Genomic DNA, 25,258 nt, shown 5'->3' with positions numbered 1-25,258 from the left:
GTGTCCTTGTGCTCATACCAGGGTAAGCCACCTGCCCCAGGTCACAGAGCCGATCAGGTGATGGGTGAGTCTCACCTGCACGTTTCCTGCCCGATGAACCGGGAACTGCATCTCATCATCCCGTTCTGTGGTAGGTACATGGCATGTTAGTGCGTTGAATATACATGGCCTGGTTAAGCGCTATGGCTGCTAACCAAAAGGTCAGCAGTCCGGATCCACCAGGTCCTCCTTGGAAACTATGGGGTAGTTCTATTCTGTCCTGTAAGGTGGCTAAGAATCAGAATCAACTCGACGGCAATGGGTTTGGGTTTTTTTTGGTTACGCCTTTGAAGAGTCAGAATGTTTTAAAAGGAAAACAAAAAGTGTAATGCTTTTAAAAATGTTTTAAAAACAAAGACTCTAATACAGAAAAGCTTTGAAAGTGGCAAGAATTTAGTTAAAAACTCTGGTATTCCTCCGAGGAGAAGGGATGCTACAAGGGCCACGGTCCACACAAGGTGCAGATGGCCAACGGCCAAGTCTTACTGTATTGATTTCACAAGAAGGGTCCAAGAAGTTTATTGATAGCCCACAGCAAGATACAAAATAATTCATGATGATGATAACCATATTCTCTCAGCCCAGTACCACCTGGCACTAGGCAACTATTCCATGGGCCATCGCTGGGCTTTCATTTCCTAATGGGCATCCTGAAAAAACAAATCCCCTCCAATCCAGACTCTGACACAAAGGGATTCCAGAAACCACTGCGAGGAAAAGTGGTTTAGAAAGTCCTGCTATACTACCCAACAGGGAACTGGTGGAGTGAAAGAAACTCTGTAGGATCAATCTGAACGTCCACAGAGAGTCAAAGGAAAACAAATGAGCAGGCAGTTTGGGGACAGGAGAGATAAATGGCAGTGGCTGGGACCTGACAGCAGGTTGCTCTCTTCTACTTCTTCCTCCCACCTCTCTCCTTGAGGGCCAGGTGGATAATGGCACCGTTAGCCATGTTATAGTACGCCAGCGAGTTGGAATCCTTGATGAAGATGCCCTGGAAGACAGATGGCGTGCCTTAAGTATTAGGCAACCCAGTCTTGAGCACACTGCAGCCACCTTCACAACTCCCAACATTCTGTTAACACTCTGGACTCAGAGAACACAGGGGCTGGAGGGGAGGGCAACAGAGGCCCCGGTTCTGCCTGGAATGCTTTCTCCTTCCTTCCTACCAATCCATGCTCTTCACCTTTGTCCTCATTTGGCTCAAAGCTCAACTTCCCAAGAAGCTTGCCCTGACTAACGCCATAGTCTTGACCCTCAAACCAGAGGACCTTTAGAGATCACTTAGTCTAACACCTTCAATTAACAGACTAGGAAACTGAGACCCAAAGTGGTGGGGTTAGTCAAAAGTCCAAAGAGGGAGCACACGGCACCCCAATGTGACCTCAGACATCAGACTGAGCTGGATCATCACCTCCATGACCATTCACCAAGCAAGGCTGCCTGAGAGCACGCTGGCTGGTGTGGGTGAGTTGGGGAGGGAGCTCCTAACACTGGACCAGAGCACTCTCAGGTCTTAGGCCCAGGTCTCCACCTGTCATTGAGACAGAGGGTTTTCTAGACCCCACTTAACACTGTAGTGAGGCCCTCCCAAAGCCTCACCCTGTCAGGCTAACATGCCTCAGCACTCTCAGTCAGCACCATCACTTCTAGGACAGACTCAGAGGGCCAAACCAACATGTCTTCCCATTTGTGTTTCCATGGAAGACTGAGCTTCTGGGACACCAAAGGTACTGGCACCCAAGCAGCAGGACCATGGACACCCTGACTCACCTCATACTGTAGCTTCTGTTTCCCTGCAGGCATGCCTGTAGCTTCATGAATCTTTACCTTGATGACAGAGACCTATGGGAACAAGATGACGTTTACCCCCCTTGCTAGGGCCAGCTGGAGGAAGCAGCTCCCTGCCCCCTTAGTTCCCATGCACCTGATGCCACGTGGGGGCAGCAACCCTACCTGGTCTGTGAGTGGGAGGGTGAAGACCAGCACCTGCCCATTCAGTTTCCATTCCGTCTTATCCTGCATGTTGGGCACCTGGACTTTGATGGACACCGGACCCTGCAAAAGGAGGTGGCCATTATACCTGTGGAGCCTGAGCCAATCAAGAAAGATGGAATTATGCTCTACTATCCCTGGGCCAGGAGCCCTGGTAGCATAGTGGTTAAAATGCTCAGCTGTTAGCTGAAAGGTCGGTGGTTTGAACCCAACAGCCGCTCCGCAGGAGAAAGATGTGGCAGTCTGCTTCTGTAAAAGATTTACAATCTTGAAAACCCTATGGGGCAGTTCTGCCCTGTCCTATAGGGTTACTTTGAATCAGAATCAACTCAACGGCAATGAGTTTGTTTTTGTTTCTTTTTTTGGATCCCTGGGCCAGTCTAGATAATGTCATTTGCCCACCAGGGCCAGATTCTGGTCCCTGATTGACCACTGACACCATTTGTGATATTGCACAAGATGCTCTCCCATTTCAAGATCTTGGTTTCTCTACCCTGCCTCCTGATAATTATGGAACTGACGTGAGGAAGTTATGTGAAAATGTTCTGCAAATCTCAAGAAGCACCATGTGAGGGTAAAAGTATAAACTGATGTCAGAAGACTTGGGTTCCAAACTCTGCTTCCCCACTAGCTGGATCTGAGTCTCAAAACCATTGTCTGTAAAACAGGGTTGATTCCAACTACTGCACAGTAGTACTGTTGTCAGCATTAAACGGAAAAGTACGGTAAATGCTTAGCACTGTCCTGGCATTAAGTGTTTAAGAAATAGAAGCTATTGTTAGAAAGAAAGAAAAAAAAAAAAGCAAAGAAGATTTGGCCAAATCCATGGAGAAGGAGAACTGGGATTGTTTCTGCCCCCCCTTTCCCCCATGGCACCAAACGGCTTCCCTAGGGACCAGCAGTGCTAAGGTTCTAGCACCCTAACAGGACACCACCACCACAGGCAGACCTCCAAAGGCTGGAACTGAGAAGGAAGGTAGCCTTGTTTATTTAGCTTCTGGGCACCGGAAGACTTAATTCTAATTATGAAATTCCGTGTTAACTCCCCAGTCACTCAGAAACTAAGAACTGTGCCCAGGATTCCTTCCAGGTTTCCAGGGCCCCTTTCACATGGTAGTCCTGCTGCCCACGGAGCTGAGTCTCCCCGCTGGCCTCTGTAAGAGTTCACACTTGGGGTGCCTCAGAGTGTTGACTCCACATTTAGTATTTGCTCAGAAGCTGTCAGAAGACTCCAAAGGCTGACCTAGGTCCCAGGAGAAGCCACAAGTGTGGCAGTAGAATAGGGCTGGCTTGGGAATGAATGATCAGAGCGGAACTAGACCTCTGGCTAACACTCCAGGCCCACGGCAGCACTCTCAGACCACATACCTTGTTTCTGCGCAGGAACTCCTCCTCAGGCATGAGACTGTCTTCTGTCTTCAGTTTCTTAGAGGTAGGCTCATCTTCCATGGGAGGTGGAGGGTGGACAGGGGGCATTGGGGCCGGAGCTGGGACGGGTGCCACAGGTGGAGCAGGCACAAAGGCTGCAAGAACAGGAATAAGCAGGGCCGTGAATGGGGGCAAGGGCTCCAGGATTCAGGGTGATAAGAAGTGAGAGACGGATCATACTGCCCCCCGAGTCGGAGGGATGAACTGACACTCCTCATTGTGCCCAGCAGTCAGCAGATTCTCAAAGAGGGGACTGGGGAGGCTACCCAGATTGGGCAGCAGAGGATTGGAGGAAGGGCCAGGCCAACGGATGGAGCAGGTGCCTGACCCCTCTGGTCCTCTCTGGGTGCACAGATGCCAGCTACCACAGGGCAGCCTCTGATCTACCCCAGCTACCATCTCGAGGAGCTTCACATGGGGAAGCCAGAGCTTTCCTCTGGGCTGGCCCCCAGCTGAAACAGCTGACACTACCGTCAGCCACTCCTCTGCCGACAGTTCTTGGTCTGTAGTCCCTGACCCGATGGCCTGGAAAGGAATGCGAGACACTGACCTGTTGGCACAATCATGGGGGGTGGGCGGGGTGCCATAATAGGGGGTGCTGAGGGAGGCATGGGCACCACGTTGATCCTGGGCGCGTGGATGATGGGTGGCATGGGGGCGATCACTGAGCCTGGGGGCAAGCGGACCACGGATGCCATCGGGGGCCGGGGCATGACGGGCACTGCAGACACCACTGTGGTGCGGACAGGAGGCGGCATCTGTCGGGGTAGAGGAACCTACAGGTCACAGGAAGGCAAGGCTGGACTCTTACGGCACACACAGCTGGCAAATGGCCACCTGCAGCCTCCGAGGATGGGAGCTAGACAGCTCCAACACAGTCTTCCTGTGGCTGAGAGACTGCCGCCTTACAACCCAGGGCACTTGACATTGCTGAGAGGCCAGGGCAACACTCTCCACTCGGGACTCGGTGGGTCAGAGTCAACCAGCTGCCTGTGGTGGACACTGAGAGAGCCACTAAAGAGGATGACCTCGAATTAGCCTCCTGGAAATGGGCCAAAGTCACAAAGACCAGTTAAGCCCTGCAGCCTTTCTCTGCCTCAAAGCAGCTTCATAAATTTGTCACTTGCTCCCTCCGTTCTCCAAGTCTCCTATGCAGATGGAAGATCAAGCTAGATGTTCCCACTTCCACTAAAGGCATATCAACCTCATCCACTTAGCACTTAGGACCCACCACAGGGCAGCAGCCCGTCTTAGCCAACACCCCCCGACCCCAAGAACCAATTGCTAAAAAATAAGTAACAGGGTGGCATCTGGCTTACCGTGGGTGGTCGGGGCACAGAGGTGATGGGTGGGGCTGAGCTGGGGATACTGGTGGCTGAGGATGGAGGTGGTGGCTGCTGGGGGATTTCATTGGGCTTGCTGGGGCCAATTTTCTCTTTGGTGTCGTCTTCCGGCACCAGGCCCTTGGCCTTGTGGATGGCTTCAATCTGCTCCTGGAGGGTGATATTGGCCTGGGCAGCCTGTTGGGTCCGGGCCATGCTGCCCGAGTGGCCATCCCAGGTCACCTGGAAGGGAAAGCAAAGTCACAGCTTGTCAGGGCTTGTGGAATTGAGCCTAAGCATGGGAGATGAAGGGCAAGGAAGGCATTAAGATCCATTTTAGTGGCACCTTTTCCTCTGGCTTCTGGATCTCCTCCTCACCGATCTTCTTACCAATGGCTGTTTCCTCCACACCGAAGATATCGGTACGCCGTTCAGCCAACTGTTTTAAGCTGCTCTCAATATCCAGGCCTGTATAATTGCAAAACAGAGACCCGAGATATAAAGGAACTGAACTAGCTGCCCCACTGACAAGGCAGCAACCTTCCTGGAGTGCAGGGTGGAGGCTGGTTCCATGGGACGAGACCGGCTCTGGGTCCAAACACAGCACTCTTGTCCCCTAGCCTGGGGAAGGTTTTCCAACAAGCAACCAATGCTTGTTCAACCCCTCTGACTTACAGAACAACAGTGGGCCAAAGAGGGCAACTGAGAGGACAAGGTCACAAGAATGGCAAGTGGGAGGGTCAGGATTAAAATCCTGGTCTCCTCCCTTTGGGGGCAGTTTGCTCCGTATTGTGCTGCTCTTCATACACTAGTAACTGGACCACCCTGATGCACTTCACATGTAGCTTAGCTGAGGAATTCAGGGCACTGTGGCCATCAGTCCCCTCATTCTGACAGCCCCAGGAATAAGCGTCCCTCCTGGCTAGCTGGATCTTTTCCTGGGATGTCAATGGGCACATGGTATCTACATCAGGTGCCAGCCTTTGGAGGATTCCTACAGAGAGTCCTTCTGGAAAAAGAGAGTTCTTTGAAGCACTAAAGGTTGAACCTATCCTCAAAAGTTTGTGTTGAGGGGACATGTAAGTCAATTGGCATAATAAAATCTATTAAGAAAACATTCTGCATCCCACTTTGGGGAGTGGTGTCTTGTTCTTAAACATTACCAAGCAGCCATGTAAGATGCATCAATTGGTCTCAACCCACCTGGAGCAAAGGAGAATGAAGAATACCAAAAACACAGGGTAATTATGAGCCCAAGAGACAGAAAGGGCCACATAAACCAGAGACTACATCAGCCTGAGACCAGATGAACTAGATGGTGCCTGGCTACAACCGATGACTGCCCTGACCAGCAGCAGGCCAAGAGAACCCCTGAGGGAGCAGGAGAACAGTGGGATGCAGACCCTAAATTCTCATAAAAAGACCAGACTTCATGGTCTGACTGAGACTGGAATGAACCCAGAGGTCATGGTCCCCAGACCTTCTGTTAGCCCATTCCTAAAGCTAACTCTTCAGATGAGAATTAGACTAGACTATGGGATAGACAATGATACTGGTGAATGAGCTTCATGGATCAAGGAGACACATGAGACTATGTTGGCATCTCCTGTCTGAAAGGGAGATGAGAGGGGAGAAAGGGTCAGAAGCTGGATGAATGGACACGAAAATAGAGAGTGGAGAGAAAGAGTGTGCTGTCTTATTAGGGGGAGAGCAATTAGGAGTACATACCAAAGTGTTTACAAATTTTTGTAGGAGAGTCCAACTTGATTTGTAAACTTTCACTTAAAGCACAATAAAAATTACTTTAAAAAAAAAAAGTTTCTGTTGACCTCAACTGTTGCTTTCTATGTTTGCTTACAGCAACGTTCACTATGGTTTTGAGATTCCCACGGGCCAGGATGAGTCAAGGCTGAGTCAGAGAAGAGGTGCAGACTGGGCGGGGAAGTCCCAGGACCTGAGCCCCACCTCACCTGGCGCATACACCTCATCATCGCTCTGCTTCTCTCGGATGGAGCGATCGCGCTGCTCCAGCCAGCGGGGGTCAAGAAGCCCAATGCGCATGTGCTCCTGCATTTTGCTGGCGGGGATCTTCTCCCCCGTGATGGGGGACACAAGATACTCATCTGGAGCAGGAGCTGGAGGCAGCGGCTTGGATGCTAAAACAAAGAGAGAATGGGCAGGTCTGAAGAGCACAGGATGGCATGTAGAAATTTCCACGCAGTCCAAGGGCTGACAAGAGAGCCCTACCTTTGGGGTCATAGTCTTTACGGACAATTACTTGGTCTGGAGTAGGGGGCAGAGGTGGAGGCATGGGTGTCTCTGGGGGTGGGGGCACTTTCTGCCCTTCTTCTTCATCATCTGAACCCTGAAAAAAAAAATGGTGGCAGGACTCAGAGATGGGACAAGAGGCCACCTCCCTGCAGCTGAGCCTTGGCAGCTCTCAGGATGGCAAGGAGCCGTGGCCCCTACCAACCAACATCTGTGTGCCTTCAGGAGCAGCCAAGGCCACCCGGCAGCAGGCCAAGCTGTTTCCTCACGGCATGAATGGGAGAACTGGGGGCCGTGGTGCCAACACTCCTCCCAGGCACTTCCAGCAGCTGGCACCAGGCAGTCCCAAGAGGCCAAGGGCAGTTAACATGCTGGGGAGGGGTGCAGGGTTGAGTAGGCGCTCAATGGTAGCCGCTCACACAGAGCAATGCTGGGAGGGAGAGAAAAAGTCAATTCCCACAGACACAGGGACCTTTTCTTCTCAGGCTGCACACAGATTCCTTCCAAGGGGAGGGCAGCCGGGCCCTGAAGATCCTATGCAATGCCTGCTTGGAGGGCCTAGCTAGAAGGGAGCGGGGTGGCCGAAAGGAAGTGTAGGCTACATTTAGAAAAGCTCTGGGAACTGCTGGGCCTAAGCTCAGTGCTCAAAATGCTGGGAAACTACAGAGTGACGCAAAAAGGTTGCCCTGGCTGTGGGCTGAAGTGGAGGTGACCCGGGGTGGCGGGGGGAACAAGACCTCTGGGCAAATGGGGAGGCCACAGGACAGCAGTGCCAGCAGAGCTGTTAGATCCTTGCCTATCAATGACTCTTTGTTGCCTGAGCTAGAAAGCAGCTCTGTGTTGCCTCAGCTTGGGTGGCTGCATTGCCAGTGCATTCTTGTTGAGGGCCCACGCCTCCCTTCAAGGCTCAGAAGGAGCTCAAGCAAAGACTCTGTGGAGAGCACCCCAATGTCTTCGGGCTCCAAGGGAAAAGGTCATCCCGTAGGCCCACCCAGGCGCATACCTCATCCATGTCCTGCACTTGGGTGTCCTGGTCAAGCTGGGAAGGAGGCTCTTCTGCCTTATCCTGTTTCTCGTCCTCCTCATCAGACTCGACCTCCATCTCAACCTCCTCACTCTCCCCAAACTTCTCATAGCGCTCCTGGATGAGGATTCGGGCCCCCAGCTCCTCAGGGGTGGTGGGAGGAGGGAAGTTCCCTGGCAGAGGTAAAGCAGAGTCAAAAGGATCCCTCCAGACACTCCTTACCAAAGGCCCCTCTATTACCCTCTCGACTGGGAGCTCTCTGAGGGATGGAGCTGTGTCTCACTTATCTCCACATGCCAAGGCCCACCTAGGGTCTGGTATAGGAAGTATTTGTTGAACTGGGTTTAATTGTTGGCCAGGTGGTAGAATTGAGTCTTCAAGTACAGATAAACACGTGGATAAGGCCCGCTGAGATTCACTGTTCCCTGGAAATGGTGAGCTGTGTGAGGTCTCTAAGGATGGCTCAGAGCGCTGGCTCTTCATTTGTGGCCACTCTCCTCAAGGACCTACCTTGTTCGTTGGGCTGGAAGTCCACTGTTTCCACTACCACGAAATCATGCCAGTCAATCTGAGCATAGGCCACCCGCTCCTTCTCCTTCTCCTCCTCCTCTTTTTTTCTCTCACGTTCCTGGAACTTGGCCCACTCCACTCGGTAGCACACCTGCAGGAGGGGTGGAAAACAGCACAATACTGAGATGGACCAGGCTCTTCTCCCAATGAAGTGGTCACCTCCAGTGCTTTCACCCAAGAAAGTACCTTCTTCAGCACAGAAACTGGCTCTGCCCATAATGGGTACTTCCTGGAGCAAAATTTAGTATTTGTACCTGACTTCAACCACGTCTAGGGAACCCTGGTGGCACAGCAGTTAAAGCACTCAGCTGTGAACCAAAAGCACTCAGCTGCGAACCAAAAGGTTAACAGTTTGAACCAGCCAGCTGCTCTGTGGGAGAAAGATGTGGCAGTTTGCTTCTGTAAAGATTTATAGCCTTGGAAACTCTACGGAGCAGTTCTACTCTGTCCTATAGGGTTGCTATGAGTCGGAATCAACCCGACAGCAGCTGGTTTGGGTTTTGGTTTCAGCCAGGCTCAGAATTTGGATAGGATGAAAAGTCTAAATGCTACAGAAACCTGTCTGGGCCCCAAGGCAGCCATTTATTATAACCTCAAAGCGTTCTGCATGAGTTTGCAAGGTGCCCTCTGCTCAAAGAGGAGCAAAACCATCCAGGAAGTCTGCATGACCAGCAAGTACCCACAAGAGAAACAGCAGTCTCAAGGTCTCAGGAACAAAAGCCTTCATGCAGCCAACAAAAAAAGAGCCAACGCCAATATGCCTTCTCTTCTCAGAAAGCTGGGGGTGGGAAGGGAGTGGGGTGTGGAGGCTTCAAAAGGAATCACCCTAGGACCTGCTCAGGCATTGGCTCTCTAGCCAGAGTAGAAAAGAGGGAGACCTGTTAAAGCTGAGAGCAAAGCAGAAAGTAGCGTTAAGTCTGGGAAGCACAGGCTCCTTTGGCCTTTGTAGCCATAATGCCTTTCTTCCCACCTCTACTGAGCCCAGGACATAACAAGGTACTGTTGCAGAGACCATTCCCAAACAAAAAACAGAACCCAAACAGTACAGCTTTCACCATCAGTAACTGGCTGTAAGAAATCCTATTCAGTTTACCTGATCCAGAACTTCTCGGGGATTTTCAGCTTCTTTCTTGAGCTTTACAAGTAAGCCTTTTGGTGGAATCAAGATCTGAAACACAGAAGAGTTAAAGCAACTGTCAATACAGCATCGTCTTCTGACACAACATGGGACAAAGAGCAAAGAGGATGCCTTACTGGGCCTGTGGTAAGACAAAGGAGATGGGAAGAACACAGGATTCTGGGTCCCAATCCTAGCTCCATTTGGCTGTGTGACTTTGGGCAAGTTAGTTAACCTCTGTAACTTGGTTTCCTTCTACAAAATGGTGACATCAGTGCTTAAAGTTGACAGCATCAACTTAAAAGGTTGTTATATATGGATTAGCAAGAAAGTATGCAAACCCACCAGATTACTCACCAGTCAGGCTGTGATGCTGCTTTCACAACTGCTGACGTGCTACCCTTCTGCACACGCTACCCAGGCCTCCCAACTCCTCCATTTAAGATTGCACCCACCTGCCCTACACCTCCCAATATTTCCATCCTGGTTTTTTTCTCCATAGTATTTACCACCATCTAGCACACACTGACATCGTCCTTGTTTGTTTCTACTCAACTATACTAAAAACTCTACAAAGATGGATTTCTCTATCTTGTTTGTTATTGCTATCTCTAGCACCTGGAAGGGGACACTCGCTATGTACTTGCACTGGGTTTGTTGTAAATAGCCAGTTATTCCAAACGCCCCAATAGTATCTACTGCCATTGGCAGGTGGAAATGGTTCAGCCTTCCTCCCCTGGTCCTCCTTGTACCTCTACCCCAAAGACTATCTGCTTCTAGAGTTTCCCATGGTGAGAGACAGACACCAGCATCCTGAAGTTAGAGTAATAAACATCAATACCCAAGTTCTGAGGAACAAACAGGAAAGTAACAGAATAAAAAAAGGCATCAGGGGACCCATAATCCTGGAAGCAGTCCACTGGGAGAAATTAACCAAGAGGCTTGCATAAAATTGGTACTGTGTACTTATAAAAACCACCTTGGGCCTTCAAAGACTGTTATTTTAGCCACTCTACTAGCATCTGGGTTTGGCTGTTTTCTAAGCACACTCATTTTTACAATTCTTTACAGGTGTATACTACGAGTGATCGTTAAGTCAGAGGAAGTCATTACCAGTCCTTCACATAGATCTTTAATATGTTGTTTCTAGGCATCAAGAACAGATGTGCAGACCATCGTACTGAAAATAACCTCTGCTAGTGTGTCCTAAAAAAAAAAAACTGCCACCGGGCAAATCTGCACCAGTGTATACTTCACAATAAATTTAACAATTTAGCTATTTTAAGTACCAGATTGACTGGTAATTAAGATCTTAGGCTCCAGAGTAAAAATGCCAGAGCTCAAGTCCCAGCTCTGCACCTTCATAGCTGAGTGACCCTGGCCAAGCTATTAACTTCTCTGTGCTTCAGTTACCTCTTCTGTAGAGAGCATAATACTGGCTACCTCACAGGTTACAGGTATCGAACGAGAAAACACTGTAGATGTAAGTACTCGATAAATGTTTGCTATAGTTACGTCTAGTACGTTAAAATGTTTTCCAACATTTAAGTGTTACTTCTGACTTATTGGTACTTTATACCAGTTGGAAAACAACAAAGGTTTTAGAGTCAAATGTGGTTTAAATCTCAGCACAGCTACTTCCTAGCTGAGAGACTGTGACTTTACCTGAGCCTCAGTTTCTTCTGAAAAATGGAGGAAAAACACTCATGGGTTCTTGAGAAGATTATTAAGAGCTTGCTTCTTCTCGAGCCCCAAGCTGCTGAAAATTTCAATGTACTTAAAAACAGTACCACTTGGCCTTGTCACATAGTGGACACTCACTGAATGGTAGTTATTAACCAATCATCTCATTTCTCTTTAAAAACAAGCAGTCTATGTTGGCTTTTAAAAAAGAGGAAGTGAATAGAAATCAAGACTTCCATTAAACTGGAATTTCTAACACTTGCCCAGAGGCACCACAGACAAGTCACTTTCTCATGAACAACGAGTGGACAGAACGCTTATAGCTAGGTGCCTTTTCCTCCGGCCCAGGACCCTTGCCCTCCGTGACCAGGCACCTTGGTATACTGCTCCACCAGCTTTGTAAAGTAGTTGAAGAGGCTATGTTGCGGGCGAAGAAAGTCAAACTGGTAGTTGCGCTGTTCTTTTTGCATCAGCTGCGTCAGAAACTGGCGCCCATTCCGGGCCACAAACTGAGCCGTTAGCTTCACCACATCCAGGTCAAAGGCTGAGATGGAGGGTGGATCTGCGATGAACTCAAACTCAGGAGGGGGCTCTTTGGGCACAATGGTCTCTTGGATCACCTGGGCTTGGACCTAAGAAACAGAGGGAGAGTGAGGGAAGAGGCACAGGGGTGAGCTAGATCCAGGAAGAGTGGGGTGGGAATGCCCCATCCAGCAGGGTGGTGCTGACCTCTCTGCTTCCATTAAACACACCCACATCACTGGCACCTTGCGTGAGAAAATCCTAACTCATAAGAGCACTGATTTCTTGGCTAACTGTGGTCTAAGTTCCCTAAATGGCCTTGAGTGAGACCCGTTCCCCTCTATTTCTGAAACTGAGGGCCATAGCTGGGCAACAGAAGCTGACAGCAATATGGTTTATTAAGGATGCACCAAGCCCTTCCATGCATGCAGAGGACCCCACTGGACAAGGGACTTTCACATTCATCTCACCTCCATATGAATCACATGAGGGAGACTGAACAGATACTGTGAGTCCTCTTTGTAGATGAGGAAACTGAAGTAGCTTGAGGCTCTACCAAAAAACCCATTGCTGTCAAGTTGATGGCAACTCATAGCGACCCCAGGTGCAGTAAACCGTAATGCAAGGTCTCGGAACCTGACTTCAACCACTCACCTTTTCTTCTCACTGCAAAATGAGGTGCTGCCTTTTCCACCACAGTTGAGAAGTGGGGCAAAGTGAGGGCGCCAGTCCAGTTCTGTACAAGGTGCCAGCCCTTCCTTCTGTCATTCCCACCAATAGTCCCTAGTGCTGAATCTCAGTGTTCCTGAGCACCACACAAGGAGCACGGTATTAGGTTGAGTCAGATGTAGGGATAGAGGAGAGAGGAAGGCACCGTGCACAGAGGGGCCCACAGGCCACACTGCATCCTTGAGCACAGCAGACAGGTCCGTCACACATCACAGTACTGTTCCCACACCACAGACAAGGAAGAGAGTAGGGGCAAAGAGCATGGACTTTAAAGTCCCAACTGTGTGGCCTTAGGGAAGTCACACTCACTCCGAGCCTCAGGTTCCTCATCTGTAAAATAGTACTCTGTTGGTCTCCTCTTTAGCCACTGTAAGGAGTCAATGAGACAAGCTCCTGAAGCACTGAGCTCAGGGCTTCACAAGCTCAGTAAATGCCAGCTACCATTAGTACTTAGCTTTCTGAGCCTCGGTTTCTGTCTCTATAAGATGGAGATAACAACCTTCCTTCTCTCTCTGGTGGTTGTGAGGTGTGGATAGCAGATGGCCTTCCCCCTCCCTGTCCTTGCCTCCCTCTCGGCCCTGGAACAGTGAGGGGAGGGGCTGGGTTCCAACCTTCTGGGGCAGCTGCTGCTGGGTGGCTTGTTGCTGCTGCTGCATGACCTTGGGAATGGCAGCTGAGGGCTCCTGAGCTTTCCCCTCCTTGAACTCGCTGACCTTGTGGCGGTAGTATGCATGGTAAGGGTCATTGGGGTTCAGAAAGTTGAATTTGGGGTTGTTGATCTCATTTTGTCGTATCCTAGCTTCAAATTCAGGCCCATTTCTGGAAGGAAGAAGAAAGAGAATTACATCACAACACTGAGACTGCTTAGATCCTGAACACCCCCCTTAAACCTTCTTGACACTACCACTGCTCAAAATGAGACTGCCCCTCAGCACAGCAAAGGGCCTCCTTGTACCTCCTGGCATCAGTGGTCAATGTCATCTGCCTCATTTGGCCCGGTACAGGGCTCCTTAATCACAGGATCTCCTAGACCTCAGTCATTCCTATAACTCCTCTGCCAGTTTTGCCATTACCAAAAGCATCTGGACTATTGCTTTTTCTCATTAATTTTTTTAACTGAATTTGCAAATAGTGTTATGTGTATTTTTATAATGATTTAGCACTTTAAAAAATGAAGGTTTTTATTACCACTTCATATAAAAATCAGTATCACTTCACTAACCAAAAAAAAAAACACAGGTAGCCATAAAATCAAATAAATGAAATGTTGGCAAATCTTAGCTAGAAGCCAGCTGAGACTGAGGCCAGTTCTCTTATTAAAATGGGGGACTGGCAAGTGCTAGAGAAGTGTTAAGGACACACTAGCACCAACTGAGACTTTGTCCTTTGAGGAATGAGAAAAATTAGAAAAAAACGTGAAAATTCAAACTACTTGATTTAATGCTTTGTCCAATTGCTGCCTAAACTCACCTAATTTACTACTGGTGAGGCCAACACAGGAAACACTGTTCTCCAAGGACCTGCATCTATGCTGTTGCCACCAGGTCTCCCTGTGTAAAGCACACTCAGATGACAGGGAGCAGTAAAATTAGTTCCTGGGGTGGTTCCACAGATGCACCCCCAGGTCCATCACAGCCATGCCTGCCTTCAAAGCCTTAGGATAATGAAAAAATGTCCCTTGCATGAGGTGTGTTGTTGTTGTTAAGTGCCATAGAGTCAGTTCCAACTCGTAACGAGGCCAAGGGAACCCTGATTTTTAAAGAGCTCCAAAGGCGTTGGTCAGAAAGAGCACCGGTCTTACAGACACAACATATGGACACGTTCAAGTTTCAGGTTCACTAGGTTGCTGAGTCGGAATTGACTCGACGGCACTGGGTTTTAGGTATCAACTCATTGTGTGACCCAAGGTAAGCTACTGAACGTCTGTTTGTCTCAATTTCCCTATGTGTAAAACGTGGCTACCACCACCTGCCCTTTCTACTCTGAAATATTATCAAGAAGACTGAATTAATTAAGGAGATGCCAAAGTCTTCTTGAATTATGCAGTGGCTTGTAAACACAAGGGACTGTTTTTTCTATGAAGGCTAAAAGGGGTTGTTCCTAAATATTTGGGATGATTTAGGTATTGAAAGATGTCTGCGGGACTCCCATCATGCCTTTAGCCAGAGTCCTGCACTCAGAAACACCCCAAACACACCACTGCACAGCTCCAAGGGCTGCAGCCAGTCAGGTCGTCCCGCTCTCTTCAGGCTTTCACGCTCCTGGGCCTGGCAGTCAGTTAGACAGTAGAAAATGCTGTGCCCATTATCAGCTGTCACAGCTATCCGTGCCCCTGTGGTGGTCAACATCCAGGCTGGTTACTCAGCATGTTCTGATCACACTCTGTGGTGTGACTTAACACCGTGTGGTCTCAACTTGACAGCGAAGTAGTCTAACTGGAACCTCATATTTTTGGAAGAAGTGTTTTTCCCCCCTCCTTAAAAAATACAAACCATACTGTAAGGAATGCAGTTAAATATCGCTGAACTAGGCCACTATACCCAGGAACTTCCCAGGACAGACTGATGGAAAAGGAGGCTCTCGTTGTCTCCTACACCACTGCCTTCTAAGCCACAGCCTTACCACATCTGGCAACAATCTGAAGGATAAAACAATGAGAAGGCAGGCATGTTCATTCCAAGCTGTCCTGTTGCTTTAAAGTTGCTCAATGTTAATTTTAGAACTATACTCTAACAGGAGGAATAGATTTAGCAGAAAAGACATTGTGACTCAACCCAGCTGGTGGGACTTTTTTAGGGGTAATTTCCACTTCAGTTTCTTGCCAGGGAAATGCAAGGAAGGAAAGGCCTAACCCAGAGGGAGAAGGAAAAAAAACCCTTTCACAAAATCACGCTCAGTTGTTGGTGACTTCTACTGTGTGTTCCATCGATGCATGTGAACCCAGGAAAAGTGAGGCAGAGGGTCCCTGTATGTGTGGTTTACCCCAGAGTGATACCCTGGTAGTTCCCTTCATCTCAACCTGTTTATAAAGCAAGTATACAGATTGCAAAAATGCCTACAAAAGTGATATAAACAGTAATCACACCTATAAACCCATCTATAGATATGGGGCTATGTATTTATTTTTAAGGAAACTTGGATAGACTTATTTCTGTGAGAACAGAGGCTGGCACTAAATTACTGAAAAGCTATTTGGCAACGTGTTTAAGAAAACTTTAAAAATGCTCTTTGAGCCAGTAAAGGGCTATTCAGCATTTTCTCCTAAGGAAATGATCTAAAATGGAAAGAATATGCTCAGAGATTTCCCAGAGTCTCATTTGCTGAACAGAAATGCTGGCAACGACCTAAATGGAAAATAAGGGGAGATGGTCAAGTCAAGGAAGGTCAATTATATCCTCCCAGCAGAAGACAACACAGCATCAGGAAGACGACAGAGCAACAACAACAAAAAAAAACCCACTTACAACACAAAGCGAAAGGTAGGATATGAAAGTATCTCTGCTGGTCATTACAACAATCTTAAAAAAAAAAAAAAGATGACGTGAAAACAAGACAGCTGAACTATAGTGCTAGTATGATTGTAGGTGTTTCTCACCCAACGTGCTTTTCTAATTTATTGTTTTTAAAATATCAAGATAAAAAGAGGAAATCTGAGAGTTAATATGAGGCATTAAAAATTTATCTTAAACCCAATGCAGGATGCCTACATCTAATGCAGCTCAATGTTTAACCCGTCACAGACCAGCTTTTAACTAAATACCCAGGTTAATCAAAACCCTTGGAATGTGATGAGATGAGTCTGCATGGAGCCTGATACAGTAAAAGACATCCGCCAGGGTAGCATCTTTCTAGATTTAACCTTATCAAGTAGTTACGGAAGACAGGGCCAACTATTAAATGATGTACTGTGATGGGGATGCCACCTCAGGGGAGTGAAGAGCCTATGTCCTGATTGAGGGCAGCAGTTCCACTTAGCACCAGCTTCCTCCTTCCACGTAAGCCAGAAAACCAGATTTTTATGCAACATCTCCTGATTTTTAAAAGTGGCAATCAATTTGAATTTTTAAAAAGTACTGCAAGGACAAACAATCTGTAGGCTGGATGTGGTCTGTCATCTGCCAAAGGACCCGCTAAACTAGGGGGTATGTGGACCTTTGGAGTTTGCAAGGGGCCATCGACAGGGTTCCATTTGAGGGTGTGTGTGTCTTTGTGCACGCGCACATGCTGGGGAGGAACAGGAACTCTGACTGATTCCCATCCCACCTGAGAAGACAGCAGCAGCTAACATCTGTATAATATAACTGAAATGCCTCACTCCTGCCTCACAACAGTCCTAAGATGGCATTTTATTCCATTTTGCAGATTGGTCCTTTAGAATTGCGGAATGTGGTCCTTGTACAATGAGAATGGTCAACTCTTTTTTTTCCTTCCTCAGGCCAGCAGCTCAGACACACTGCCCTTGACAATACAGCTTTCCAGGCATTTCCTCAACCCAGTTTTCGAAGCGCAGGCTCCTGATGACTCTGGGACTGGGTTTGCCTCTCACTCTGCCCATTGCCTACCTCACCACTGTGTTGTGCTTTTAAATGAACTTACAGGCCTAAGCCAACAACTTCCCCTTGTGCTGACTCAGGAACTCTTGGTACGAAAATCTCCCTCTGACTCTCACGCCCAGAAGCAGCAGTGTTACCTGGCCACAAAGCTAGCAGTCTTGTCGACAATGTTCCTGACCTCTGGAGGAGGGTAAATAATCCCCACCACTGGCTTGGAAGGGGTAGAATCTTCCTTTGAGGATGCTTCTTCTTCTGTTGGCTGTAAAAAGAGGAAAAGGAAATAAGGTCTTAAAGTTCCTGGTTTGGGGCTGGACCCCCACTATTAACCTCCATTAGGACATTGTTGAAAGTATAGGCTTTCTCCCCAGAAAAATTCCACAGACCTCCCTCGGTTTAGACCCCTCTGCTCCAGAAGAGCAGTTCTCTGAACTGCACTGCACTTGCACATGGGACTCTCCTGGGGAATGAGTCAAAGGAGCAGCCTCCCTGGCTCCACCCCAACGAGACTGCCCCACAGGAACCTGGAACCTGCATTTTCAGCAAAGTCCAAGGTGGCCAGATGCAGGGGAGCTCTGATTACATTCTGAGAAACCATGCCTGTATCCCCACACCTAGTGCAGAACTTGGCTCTTGTTTTTTTTATTGTACTTTAGGTGAAGGTTTACAGAACAAACCACTTTCTTATCAAACATACATTGTTCTAGAACACTGGTTAACAACCCCACAACACATGAACACTCTCCCTTCTAAAGCCTGGGTTTCCTGTTACCAGCTTTCCTATTCCCTCCTGCCTTCCAGCCCCTGCCCAGGGCTGGTAAGCCCCTTTAGTCTTATTTTGTTCCATGGCTGGCTCTACATGTTAATGACTGTTTGCTGAATAAAAAAAATGGGAAACTCCTTGCTGGCATGAGTGCCCTTTCCCTCAGCAACCATTTCATGGTCTCACCCATCACTGAATGCTCAAATGCTTTGTGAAACTGTTTTGGAGAAGTCAACAGTAATTGTCCCACAAGTTCTGATACGCAGTATTTTAACTTCCCCACCAGCTTCTTCCCCTGAGAAAACAAAGGGTCAAGTCTCCCATCCTAGAAAAATAGTTTCTTCCTTGCCCTAGTATTCCTATCTGCCACTGCCTTCTCTCTCCCCTTCCTCTGGCGGCTAAACATCTTGAGTTCTCAGTCTTGCCATTGCTACTTCACCTCCCATTTGGTGCCCATCTATTTTAAATATTCTTGCCAAAGTAAAAAAAAAAAAAAAAACTGTCTCCAGTCAACTACTGAGGTAATCTGAGCGTGTAACTGGTGATGAAAACCAAAAACCAAACCTGTTGCTGCTAAGTCGGTTCCAATTCATAACAACCCTATAGGACAGAGTAGAACTGCCCCACAGGGCTGCCAAGGAGCTGCTGGTGGATTTGAACTGCTGACCTTTTGGTAAGCAGCCAAATGTTTAACCACTACTCCTCCACAAAACTATTCCCTCCTCAAGTCCCAGGCCCCATCCTCAGCTCTTGTTCCTTCTTGCTTTTGACCACTCCATCCAGGTTTCCTTCCTGGCCTGTTTCACTTTCTGCCTTTACATGTTGGAGACCCTCAAAATTCTGTTCCTGGTTCTCCTCACAGTATTCACACCGTCTTCAGTCAGACACTTGTAAACACATCCTTCACTTTCACTCTCAAGTTGGCGTCTTAGTCCAGATCACCCTCGTGTGCCACAAAGCCTTAGATCCAGCTGATTCATGGATACTAACCCCTTTCCTTGTGAATGGCCTACAATGTACCTGGTTATTCAGGCCAGAAACTTGGGTCTTCTCTCTCTTCCTGATCCTCCACATCCAAACAATCACTAATGATTATACCAAACCAAAAACCAAACCTGTTGCCATTGAGTCGATCCCAACTCATAGCAACCCTACAGGACAGAGTAGACTGCCCCATAGAGTTTCCGAGGAGCACCTCATGGATTCGAACTGCTGATCTTTTGGTTAGCAGCTGTAGCACTTAACTACTACACCACCAGGCTTTCCAAAGATTATAATAACTAATATTTACCAAGCACATACTATGTCCCAAATACTTTTCTAAGCACTTTAAACATACTAACTGTTGCAGCCAACAACTAGCACCCTTATGAGAGCCCTATGAGGTAGGTACTCTTACATGACAAAAACGAGGCATGGATAGCTTAATTGGGCCAAATGGCAGAGCCAGGATTCCAACAGAGTACTGTGGCTGTAGAGCTTGCACCATCAGCCACTTTATGACAAGAGTCTGACTGACTGTCCTCCGCCACTGTTTTGACCAGACCGTCAGCATGCTGAACAGACTGACTGCTCCCCAATCCTCCTTTGATTCTCCACATCGCTGCCTGCCTACCTGAATTTCTCAAACACCATCTGTCAGGTTTCCTGCCAACCCCTAAGCAGACACTCTAAGCAAAGGTCCCTTGAGGAAGTGATGACTTCCAAGCTCTTTACATGTTGGAACAAAAACCTGATGTCCACACCATTAAATTTAAAAGTATTCTATACTCACATCTCTTGTTTTTGTCATCTCTCTCATATCAGCAAAAGGTTCTGTGAGATGCAGAAAGCAATTTGGCCTTTGTTCTGGCTTCCTTAGAGCAGGCCTACATCTGAAACATGAGGGCTGACCAGACCAAGAGGGGCCAACTGGTGGCACAATGTTGACCAGCCTCAGGAGATATGATATAACCTATCATGACCATGTGATGAGGCTGACAAAAGCCCTGAGCCTCCTATTTGGAGAATATCTCATCTCCAGAGGGTCACTGTCCATAAGGACATGGAAGTTCTGTACTGGGACCCCTCCTAGGCCCCACTCTATGTGCCTCTTCATTTGTATCCTTTTTGGTTATAATAAATCTTTAGTATGGTAGAAATACACCACTTGTCTGTCAATTTATTGTACAATGGCAGTTCATATATTGCTGTTATGCTAGAAGCTATGCCACCAGTATTTCACGTATCAGCAGGGCCCCCCATGGAGGACGAATTTTAGCAGAGCTTCCAGACTAAGACAGACTAGGAAGGACCTGGCAGTCTACTTGTGAAATACTTATGAACAGCAGTGGAACATTATCTGATATAGTGCTGGAAGATAGCCTCTCAGGTTAGAATTAAAAAAAAAAAACCAACCCCACTGCTGTAGAGTCAACTCTGACTCATAGCGACCCCACAGGACCAAACAGAACTGCCCCACAGAGTTTCCACGGAGCACCTGGCAGATTCGAACTGCCGACTCTTGGTAGGCAGCCATAGCACTTAACCCACTATGCCACCACGGTTTCAGAGGGAACTCAAAATATGACTGCGGAAAAGATGCGTCCTCAAAGTAGAGTCAACCGTAATGATGTGGATGGGGTAAAGTTTTTAAGACCTTCGTTTGCTGATGTGGTACGACTCAAAATGACAAGAAACAGATGCAAACATTCATTAATAATCGGAATGCGAAATGTACGAAGTATGACTCTAGGAAAATTGGAAATTGTCAAAAATGAAATGGAATGCTTGAAGATCGATATTCTAGGCATAACCGATCTGAAATGGACTGGTATCGGCCATTCTGAATCATACAATCATATGGTCTACTACATCAGGAATGACAAATTGAAGAGGAATGGCACTGCATTCATTGTCAAAAAGAACATTTCAAGAACTATCCTGAAGCACAACTCTGTCAATGATAGGATAATATCCACACACCTACAAGGAAGACCAGTTAACATGACTATCATTCAAATTCAGACACCAACCACTGATGCCAAAAATGAGGAAACTGAAGATTTCTAACAACTTCTATAGTCTGAAATTGATCAAACATGCAATCAAGATGCTATGATAATTACTGGTGATTGGAATGCAAAAGTTGGAAATTAAGAAGGACTGTGGCTGGAAAATATGGCTTTGGTGATAGAAACTATACCGGAGACCACATGACAGAATTTTGCAAGGCCAGAGACTTATCCACCAGGCGCCCCTTAAAAACTCTATGGGGCAGTTCTATTCTGTCCTATAGGGTTGCTATGAGTCATAACCGACTCGACAGTAACGAGTTTTTTTTTTTTTTTTTTAACTACTTATTCATCGCAAATACCTCTTTTGAACAACGTTAAGTGGTTACTATACGCCTGGAGTTCACCAGGTGGAATATAAAGGAAATCAAATCAACTACATCTGTGGAAAAAGACAATAGAGAAGCTCAATATCATCAGAACAAGGCTAGGCAACTCCTGTCTGGTGGCAAGATAAGAAGAGGGGGGACGGGAGCTGGTTGAATGGACATGGGGAATACACGGTGGAGGGGAGAAATGTGTTGTCTCATTAGGAAAGCAGCTTGGAGTACATAGCAAGGTGTGTATAACTTTTTGTATGACTGACTTGATTTATAAACTTTCATCTAAAGCACAATCTATCAAGCAACCAATCAAGAAAGAAAAAACAAGGCCAGGGGCCAACTGCAGAACAGACCATCAATTGCTCACATGCAAGTTCACACTGAAGCTGAAGAAAATTACAGCAAGTCCAAGAGAGCCAAAGCACAACCTTAAGTATATCACACCTGAAATTTAGAGACCATCTCGAGAACAGATTTAACCTACTCAACACTAATGACCAAAGATCAGATGAACTGTGCAATGACATCAAAGGTATTAGATATGAAGAAAGCAAAAAACCATGTAAAAGAAAGAAAAGAAAAAGACCAAAATGGATGTCAGAAAAGACTCAGAAACTTGCTCTTGAATGTAGAGTAGCTGAAGTGAAAAGAAAAAAGGATGAAGTAGAAGAGCTGGACCGAAGATTTCAAAGGGTGGCTTCAGAAGACAAAGTGTTATGATGAAATGTGAAAAGACCTGGAGTTAGAAAACCAAAATGAAAGAACATACTTGGCTTTTCTCAAGCTGAAAGAACTGAAAAAAAAAAAAAAAACTCAATCCTTAAGTTGCAATACTGAAGGATTCCATGAGCAAAATACTGAATGATGCAGGAAGATGAAAGGAATACACAGAGTCACTGTACCAAAAAGATTTAGTCAACACTCAACCATGTCAGGAGAGAGCATATGATCAAGAACCGATGGTACTGAAGGAAAAAGTCCAAGCTGCACTGAAGACATTGGTGAAAGACAAGGCTTCAGGAATTGGCGGAATACCCATTGAGATGTTTCAACAAAGGAATGTACACTGGATACGCTCGCTCATCTATGCCAAGAAATTTGAAAGAAGCTACCTGGCCAACCGACTGGAAGAGATCCATATTGGCCCATACCAAAGAAAGGTGATCCAACACAATGCAGAAATTGTCAAACAATATCATTAATATTCCACGAAAGTAAAATTTTGCTGAAGATTACCAAAAAATGGTTGCGGCAGTACGTCAACAGGAAACCGCCAGAAACTCAAGCCAGAATCAGAAGAGGACATGGAGCAAGGGATATCACTGCTGATGTCAAATGGGTCTTGCTGAAAGCAGAGAATACTAGAAAGATGTTTACCTGTGTTTTATTGACCATGTAAAGGCATTTGACTGTGTGGATCATAACAATTACAGACATTTCGAAGAACAGAAATTTCAAACACTTAATTGTGCTCATGTGGAACCTACACATAGACCAAGAAGCAGTTATTTGAGCAGAACAAGGGGATACTAAGTGGTTTAAAGTCAGGAAAGGTGTACATCAGGGTTGTATCACTTCACTATACTTGCTCAATCTGTATACTGAGCAAATAATCCATGAAGCTGGACTATATAAAGGTGGGAGCATCATGACTGGAAAAAGACTCATTAACAACCTACCATATGCAGATGACACAACGTTGCTTGCTTAAAGTGAAAAAGACTTGAAGCACTTACTGATGAAGACCAAAGTCTATAACCTCCAGTATGGATTGCACCTCAACATACAAAAACAAAAATCCTCAGAACTGGACCAATAAACAATATCATGATAAACAGAGAAAATACTGAAGTTGTCAAGGATTTCATTTTACTTGGATCCACAATCAACGTCCATGGAAGCAGCAATCAAGAAATCAAACAACACATTGCATTGCGCAAATCTGCTGCAAAAGACCTCTTTAAAGTGTTCAAAAGCAAAGATGTCACTTTGAGGACTAAGATGTGCCTAGCCCAAGGCAACCCATGGTATTTTCAATCAACTCATATGCCCGCAAAAGCTGGACAATGAATAAAGAAGACCAAAAAAGAATTGATGCCTTTGAATTACGGTGTTGGCAAACAATATTGAATATACCATGGACAATCAGAAGAACAAACAAATCCATCTTCGAAAAAGTACAGCCAGAATGTTCCTTAGATGCAAGGATGGCAAAACTTCGTCTCAGCGTTTCAAACTTTGGGCATGTTATCTGGAGGGACCAGTCCCTGGAGAAGGACATCATGGTTGGTAGAGGATCAGCCAAAAAGAGAAAGACCCTCAATGAGATGGACTGAAACAGTGGCTGCAACAATGGGCTCAAACATAGCAACAATTGTGAGGATGACACAAGACCTGGCAGTATTTTGTGCTACTGTACATGAAGTCACTATGCATTGAAACAGACTCAACAGCACCTAACAGCACCATGGTAGAAGAACAGTCCGTCACTATCCTGCTTTTCTTTTTTGTCTGTCTACAAAAAGTTCAAATCCTCAGAATTATACTGCCTGCCACCACCCTCCCAACCCTATACTTCAACCACAACTATCTATTTAACCTTGACCAGGGCATCATCGGCTGCCTACTTTGGTGCCTTTGCACTTATTATCTTATCTGATGTTACTTTATTTTTCCCCAGTGCCTGGTTATGTTCCCTGTTGTATTCTGAACCCAAGGCAGTAGATACTAAGTGCTCGATAAATGGATAAATGCTGAATTAAGAATACTATCTCCCTTCTCCAAACTCCTACTCATCCTTCTAAAAACAATGTATCTTTCACCCCTTGGGCTTCACCTTACTTAACCCCCCCTCTACCCCATCAAAGCAGTGTGGGTTAAATTACCATTTTTGTCCCTGTTACATACTCCTATTGCAGGGCATAGACCACCATGCTGCAATTACCCATGGGCATTCTCCCCCTTAGCTGATTAAGAGCTTTTCAAGTGGTGGTGAACTGGGTAATTTATGGTGACAAAGACAATAAATATTTGTTGAGTTTTCACGTATATGTCTCTCTCATTAGTCTGTGAACTCCCTAAAGCAGGAGCTGGGCCTCATTCAGAGCCTGGCACACTATCTTGTAGATGCTGACAATTAACATCTAAAAGTGGGAAGTACAGACTGGAAAATTAGGGATTACTGGGCATAAGGCTTGGAAATCCTGGTGGCGTAGTGGGTAAGTGCTACGGCTGCTAACCAAAAGGTTGGCGGTTCAAACCCACCAGGCGTCCCTCGGAAACTATGGGGCAGTTCTACTCTGTCCTACAGGGTGGCTATGAGTCGGAATCGACTCGACGGCAACGGTTTGGTTTTTTGGTTTGGGCATGAGGCTGGCAGGGAAGAGGGGACGGGGGGGGGTGGGCTGCTGATCAGTGCTTCTCAAGATTTTATGTGCATATGAATCACCTTGGGTGCACGTTAAAACGTAGGTTCCTATTCACACGGGTTGGAATCAGATATTCCCGGAATTCTTATAAGCTCGCAGGTGATGCTCATGCTGCTGGTACGCGGACCACACTCTTAAGAACCACTGTTGCAACATTCTCTTCGTTACCAAAAAGCAGCGCGGCACGGGAAGCGCGCTGCCTCCTGGGACTTGTAGTCCCTCCAAAACGGCCGCTTCTTCCTGCACGCGTGAGGAACACCCGCGCCGGGGGGGAGGGCCCAGGCCTAGGCTGGGGCTACCGGTCGAGGTACGGGGGTGCGGTACCTGTTTGGGCTCGGTGGCCACGGGCGGCGGCGGAGGCACCGCCTGCACGGGTCCAGCCGGCATGACTGCGACGCTCAGGGCTGCCAGTCCGCCTTGGTTTCGGTCAGCAGTGCTGCGCCA

General features: G+C 47.1%; 1 protein-coding gene across 3 annotated transcripts; it reads right to left on the bottom strand.

Moving 5' to 3' along the window:
* Positions 1-542: 542 nt before the first annotated feature.
* On the bottom strand, positions 543-25,247 carry SF3A1 (splicing factor 3a subunit 1). Of its 3 annotated transcripts, none has more exons than XM_023559231.2 (16): positions 25,139-25,247; positions 17,388-17,509; positions 13,309-13,516; positions 11,821-12,078; positions 9,740-9,814; positions 8,587-8,737; positions 8,056-8,249; positions 7,032-7,149; positions 6,755-6,940; positions 5,131-5,252; positions 4,782-5,027; positions 4,013-4,238; positions 3,403-3,557; positions 1,996-2,097; positions 1,813-1,884; positions 543-1,033 (listed from the first exon to the last, which is right to left on the bottom strand). In XM_023559231.2, exons 1-16 carry the CDS (start codon positions 25,199-25,201, stop codon positions 932-934), a joined length of 2,400 nt encoding a protein of 799 aa, XP_023414999.1. In that variant the 5' UTR covers positions 25,202-25,247; the 3' UTR covers positions 543-931. The 3 variants fall into 3 exon arrangements, with proteins under 3 accessions (XP_023414999.1, XP_003419113.1, XP_023415000.1); XM_003419065.4 differs by having other exon boundaries at positions 4,013-4,220; XM_023559232.2 differs by lacking the exons at positions 17,388-17,509; positions 25,139-25,247 and adding an exon at positions 14,895-17,381.
* Positions 25,248-25,258: the final 11 nt, after the last annotated feature.

Source organism: Loxodonta africana, chromosome 19 (assembly GCF_030014295.1).
Source record: "Loxodonta africana isolate mLoxAfr1 chromosome 19, mLoxAfr1.hap2, whole genome shotgun sequence".
NCBI lineage: Eukaryota > Metazoa > Chordata > Mammalia > Proboscidea > Elephantidae > Loxodonta > Loxodonta africana.
Note: the sequence above shows the minus strand (reverse complement) of the source record. Positions and strands in the feature narration are given on the sequence as shown.

Bases quoted from the DNA above. Each gene is read 5' to 3' on its own strand.
- SF3A1 (XM_023559231.2), bottom strand. From the start codon at position 25,201: ATGCCGGCTGGACCCGTGCAGGCGGTGCCTCCGCCGCCGCCCGTGGCC. The intron at 17,510-25,138 runs GTACCGCACCCC...CTCTTTTTACAG, and splicing joins TGGCCACCGAGCCCAAACAG to CCAACAGAAGAAGAAGCATC. The intron at 7,150-8,055 runs GTATGCGCCTGG...TTTTTTTTTCAG, and splicing joins AAGTGCAGGACATGGATGAG to GGTTCAGATGATGAAGAAGA.